Genomic DNA, 5,954 nt, shown 5'->3' on the forward strand with positions numbered 1-5,954 from the left:
TCTTTCCTAACCCAAATAAATATTATTGTTATTTTAATTTCTCTTTTCAATATATGTGATACTATTAACTCTTTAGTCAACTGTTTCTGTGCTTTAGGAAAATTATCCAAACAAGAAGATATTACCTCGCGCACTATGCTGTGCGCCTTTTGCTCACTGCGTTATAACAAAACATAGCCTATCATCATAAATTACACGACCTCAAATCGTCAAATTTGCGCTTTTGTATTTAATGTTTTCAGAATATGTTAATATTATTCGTTCTGGGAGCCGTTAGGTTACCAAAACGTTAAGTAAGCTGCGTTTCAGTATTATGCTTTGTATTGTAACGAGAGACTTTTCATGATGGATCTTTATCCCCCCAACAACAATTCTCAAAGTACAAGTAATTGGGATACAGTGATACTTTCCAGAATAGAAAGCCCTTTATACCCAGCCGATCCACCCCCCACCCCCCCCCTTTTTTCCCCTTTTCCCCTTTTCTCCCTTTTCCCCTTTTCCCTTTTTCCCATTTTCCCTGTTTCCCTGATTTCCCCTTTTTTCCCTCCATGTAGAAACGGCGCGCTACTTTGCCGTACGCGACTCAATAAAACAGCATGTTATTACTACAGGGCTTCAGGTTTCGTTCCTGGTAGCTTTGATGGAAAAGGATGAGTTACACGTCACCCGCTAGGATAAAACAACAAATGGTTGATATTTTAGTTCGACCCCGGGTCGTTGAGGTTTTTGTTCTTGTACGCCTCTCTTATTCGCGTTAATTGCGACTTGCAGAGAAGATCTTTACAGAGGTCAGGAAGCAAGAGTACAGTCGCAATGGAGACGAGGCCGTCTTAAATTTCAGTGAAAAGTTCTTGTTTTTTTGGTGTTATTTTTTAAAGAGAAAGAATAAAGAGGATGACTATTTTCTACCCAGAATGTCAGAATTATCTATGTTTCTGTCTGTACAGTGTAGTATAGGTGTTGGTGTGTTGAGTTAGAGAGATCACCATCTGGAAATATTTGGAATATCTGTATGGCTGAAACTGTTGAAGTCAGCCAGGATGTAGACCCTAAGGGATGACCATTTGACAACAAGCTATCCTAGCATGAACAAGCGGAAAACTTTATTTTAAAGAATTTATCCGAGACTATATTTTAAAAAAAGTCATTTGAAATAGATAAAAGTATAATTAAAACTTTCTACAAGGCAGCATTCGAAAGCTGTAACTACTTTCAGTTTCAGTATTTTGTGTTACGGCGGTATAACTTGTTCACTTTCGTCTAACAGCGATTAAAACAAAATATATGAAATAGCAAATCGCTTCTTTAATCTTCGCTGGTTTTTGTATGCGGATGTGGAAGACCAACAAAATCTTCATGTCAGTCTGTTGATGAAGGTCACTGCAAACAAAGGTTCTGACACGTCTTCCTTGCTTCTAGCGTAAAGCGGATTTTAAAAAATAGAAGGAGATTTACAGATCATACCTCAAGCATAAAAACGTTGATCAGCACCAAACGTTAACACATGCCTGTGGAACATGGTGCAATAGACGGGTGAGTACTTTTCGAGGCTCACGTGGAGATGTTTTGACCAGCCTTAGGATAAAATCGACAAGCTTGCACAGAAATGAGGGGGCAGGGTGCTGTCGCTGTCTCAAAACGAGCTATTTTTGGTTACGTTACTGTAAATCATAATTGATCATGTGCATGCACCCAAAGGACAATGTTTAATCTAGGTCCCAAATAGAGAAATATTTTTATTACTTGATCAAGATTTCTTGAAAAAAAAATTGTTTGTTCGGTCTCTGGTCTACAGGAATAAACTGCACAGTTTCATCCACTTTGATAAATCAATAAATGAAATTTTTAACGTCGACAGAACGTAAGTAAACAAGCTACAATGACATCTCTAAACAAGATCAATTACATATATTGGGCAGAGTTATACAGAAAGCAACACAATTTGTATATAGTTCACTCCTCTCTTTCACTGAACTTTACACCATCAATATTGTGAAAACAATAAACTACTTTATTGCCGACACCAAACACCCACTGAATTTTAGAATATTATCAGACATCTGTTACAAGGAATCGTTTGGTTTTTGTTGGGTTTTTTTTAAAAGCGAGAACGAACAGGAAAAAAAAAATCATTCATACCATTTCAACTGAGATCTAGTTACCAATAATCGAGATAAAATACGACCTTCATTGTCTAACTGTATTCGATACTGTAACCGATTACCTCAGATGGTGACGTCAAAGTTGCTCTGACTTTCAACTTGGAGAACTGTTGTTTGAAAGTACACCTTTGTTTTGTTTGAGTTTTTGTATAATTTCGTTTCAATTTTCATGGGTCCTATCCTACATTTATTAACGTTTATGGTTTAACGGTTGGGCTCGTCGTGGTTGCACGCAGACGTCGTGAGTTCGAGTCCCTAGTTTGTGATTTTCTTTTTATAATCGGGAATCTTCATAAGTGCTAAATAATATGGTAAATAAAAGCATAGTTTTGGGAGTGGTATAAGACAAACACTCTTTTTGAAGGGAGGGTTTGTAAAGAAAGTAACACTCTTCTGGAATTAATAATGCTGTAATATGACTTTAGACAAGCATTCTTTTTAAACTGGTTTTAGGCGCTTTGGAGTCGCACGCAAGAGACCTGAGTTCGATTCTCGAGAAGGCATAAATATTTATCCAGTATCTCTGTCTTCCTGCTGGGATACTGTGTCCCTTTCATCCCGGGTTGGCCCTGACATGCAGGGTTGGAAGCATGCCTGTTAAATTATCAGAATTTTATGAATGGGGGCGTAGAAAAAACAATATAAATAAAGGAATTATGTTTATAAGATTTTAAATAAGCCTTATTCCGGATACAAACACTGTCTAACACTATCACCAAGATCGTTGCCACGTTATTGTTCTCTGTCTCCTAGGACCATCACCAAGATAGCAGGCATATTATTGTTTTCTATCTCCTAGGACCATCACCAAGATAGCAGGCATATTATTGTTTTCTATCTCCTAGGACTATCACCACATTATTGTTCTCTTTCTCTTAGGATTTCAACGGAGATCTTTTCCATAGTATTGTTCTCTATCTCCTAGGACTATCCCCAAGATCTACTTTACTTTACTTTATCCGTCCTCTTGTACCTCCAGGGCGTCGAGGGGAGAAAGAGCTCCCTGTCTCTTGCAAGTTTGATGGCCTGGCTGGGTGGGATATTGTATGTTCTCAGAGTATCCTTCACACCCTAGTTCCATGCCTTTCTTGGTCTTCCTCTTGCCTTGTACCCTGATATTTTCCTGTAGTAGGCTTAACTGGCAAGCTGGTTAGGTGCCATACGTGTGAGATGTCCAAACCATTTCATCGTTTGCCTTCGAATGTAGTGGAGGACAGGTGTTGTTCGCACCATTTCTCTGATCTTGTTGTTTCTAACCATGCCCCCGTCTGATTTTGTTGGCGTCTTTCCTTAGACATCATCACCAAGATCGTTGCCACTTTATTGTTCTCTAGCTCCCAGGACTATCACTATCACCAAGATAGCAGGCACAGTATTGTTCTCCATCTCCTAGTATTATCACCAAGATCACGGCACATTCTCTTCCTCCGCCTCCCCAGGTCATTTCTAACGGGAAGATGCCTCAGAACGGCGTGGATAGCCCCAACACCCAGACAGGAACCATCGCCGGCGGACTCACGGACCGGGAGCAGGACACGGGGTCAAAGGTCACCAGTCGTGACGTCAACATGTCCATACAGAACTCGCCTAACCGGACAGACAACAGCAACAGCCCGGCTGCGGCTAATGACGTATGTGTTAGAGTCAGTAGTGTCGATGTCGGTAGTTTCGGTAACATATCAGAGTAAATGTCTTTGGCAGTGGTATTGTCCGTGTCAGCGTCAGTGTCAGTGCCCGCGCCAGTGTCGGTGTCTGTGTCAGTATTTGTGTCAGTGCTTGAGCCGATGTTGGTGTCAATGGGAATGTTAATGTCAGTAGCACTGCCAGAGTCTGTGTCTGTGTCAGTGTCAGTGTCAATGTTTGTGTCAGTGTCAGTGTAAGTGTCAGTATCAGTATTAGTATCAGTACCAGTATCAGTGTCAGTGTCAGTATCAGTATCAGTGTCAGTGTCAGTGTCAGTGTCAGTGTCAATGTCAGTGTCAGTATCAGTATTAGTATCAGTACCAGTATCAGTGTCAGTGTCAGTGTCAGTATCAGTATCAGTGTCAGTGTCAGTGTCAATGTCAGTGTAAGTGTCAGTGTCAGTATCAGTATCAGTATCAGTATTAGTATCAGTACCAGTATCAGTGTCAGTTTCAGTATCAGTATCAGTATCAGAGTCAGTGTCAGAGTCAGTGTTAGAATCAGAACTTTGCCGGTGTTTGTGCCAAAGTGAATGGCAATGTGAGTTGTATTGTTAGTGCCAGTGTAAGTGTTATAGTGTTAGTGTCAATTCTTTATATGAGTTTTGATTTACACGTCTCACTTCCTGATGATTTGTTATCTCTATCCATCTATCTCTCTATCCATCCATCTATCTATCTATCTATCTATCTATCTATCTATCTATCTATCTATCTATCTATCTATCTATCTATCTATCTATCCTCGAGGAGGGTGCCCAGTTTCCGAAAGCCTCAGAGCGTTGAAAATAATGGCGTTTTTATCGTCATTACGTTTTCAGACACTTATTTATTTCCTCACTCCCGCGAAGATACTCCATTAACTCAAGTTGATTTTTACGCGATTTAATCGGATTGAGATGGGGAAAATATATTTTCATTTCCTCGCACCGGCCATTTGAAACGCACTTTCATTTGTCAGGGGAGTGGAGAAAGCAAGTCGTTTTAGGTATCCCGTCCCAAGATAATGTATAATGTATAGCAGCTTAGCGTGTTCTGGTTCAAGGCCAGATCTCAGCGTGAGTGCACTGAATGGCTCTAGTGTCAGCGCTGTGATAGTTCGCTACCTTAGAATAACAAAGTTCTATCTGACATATTTTGAGTTACTAAGACCATGAGGTCAGAAACCAAATGTTCTATCTGCTTCATCAAAATCGTAAGGTTATTCGGAGTCGTTATCAAGATAATCAAAGAACTGCATTTAAAAAGTTTGAAATGGTGTGAAACTCAAAACCATTGACGTCAAATTTCTAAATACTGGGTACTGAGCAGATAGAACTTTGCAATTCTGGGGTAGTGATTAAATTTTTTTTTTTTAAATAGTTTTCTAGAGGGAGCACGTTTGACGCCAGAAGTGGAGAATAAAAGTTTTAATTTCCTGTTTGAGTGTAGTGTGAGTAAATAGAAGATTATCGACACGATAATGATCACCTGACACGCAGAGGAAGTGTGAGACAGGCGGACAGAAACAATAGAGGAAAAGAACACAACTTGGACTCATCCGTGGCGCCCTCCAGCCACCTCTCTGTTGTCTGTTAACATCTGACGACTCGTCGATACAACTTACGTCATTTAAGAGTTGGACTGCTTCAATCTTGCCTGGCTGGGCCAACTCCTACAGAGTTGAATAAATCATATGATCTGATAGGAGGTATTTTAAACAATTACTTTCTCAGACGGGAATGGAACTCAGACCTTCTGAGTGTATCGTAGCCTAAAACATAAACGAGGCCTCGTAGACCTTGCTAGTGGTCATTTTCTGATTCTTGTTTTTCTTTTTAGTGATGATGATGATGATGATGATGATGATGATGTTGTTGATGATGATGATGATGATGATGATGATGATGATGATGATGATGATGATGATGATGATGATGATGATGATGATGATGTTTGTTTCCTTAATGGGCCTGGTGGACTCCACGAAGAAATCTTCGAGCGAGAGCGAGGCTCTTTTTCGGCTCCATTGTCATTATGCTGAGAGGCACCTCCACACGTCCAAATAACTTGATGATGATGATGATGATGATGATGATGATGATGATGATGATGATGATGATGATGTGCC

At 40.1% G+C, this 5,954-nt stretch overlaps 1 protein-coding gene across 1 annotated transcript in view; it reads left to right on the forward strand.

Moving 5' to 3' along the window:
• Positions 1-3,601: 3,601 nt before the first annotated feature.
• Positions 3,602-5,954, forward strand: part of LOC106011617 (sodium/potassium/calcium exchanger 1) — a gene marked incomplete at both ends in the record, with an annotated part of 40,517 nt that continues 38,164 nt past the window's right edge. Inside the window, 1 exon segment of the mRNA XM_013081857.1 lies at positions 3,602-3,793. Coding sequence (XP_012937311.1) covers positions 3,602-3,793 — 192 coding nt within the window.

Source organism: Aplysia californica, unplaced genomic scaffold (assembly GCF_000002075.1).
Source record: "Aplysia californica isolate F4 #8 unplaced genomic scaffold, AplCal3.0 scaffold00149, whole genome shotgun sequence".
Lineage (NCBI taxonomy): Eukaryota > Metazoa > Mollusca > Gastropoda > Aplysiida > Aplysiidae > Aplysia > Aplysia californica.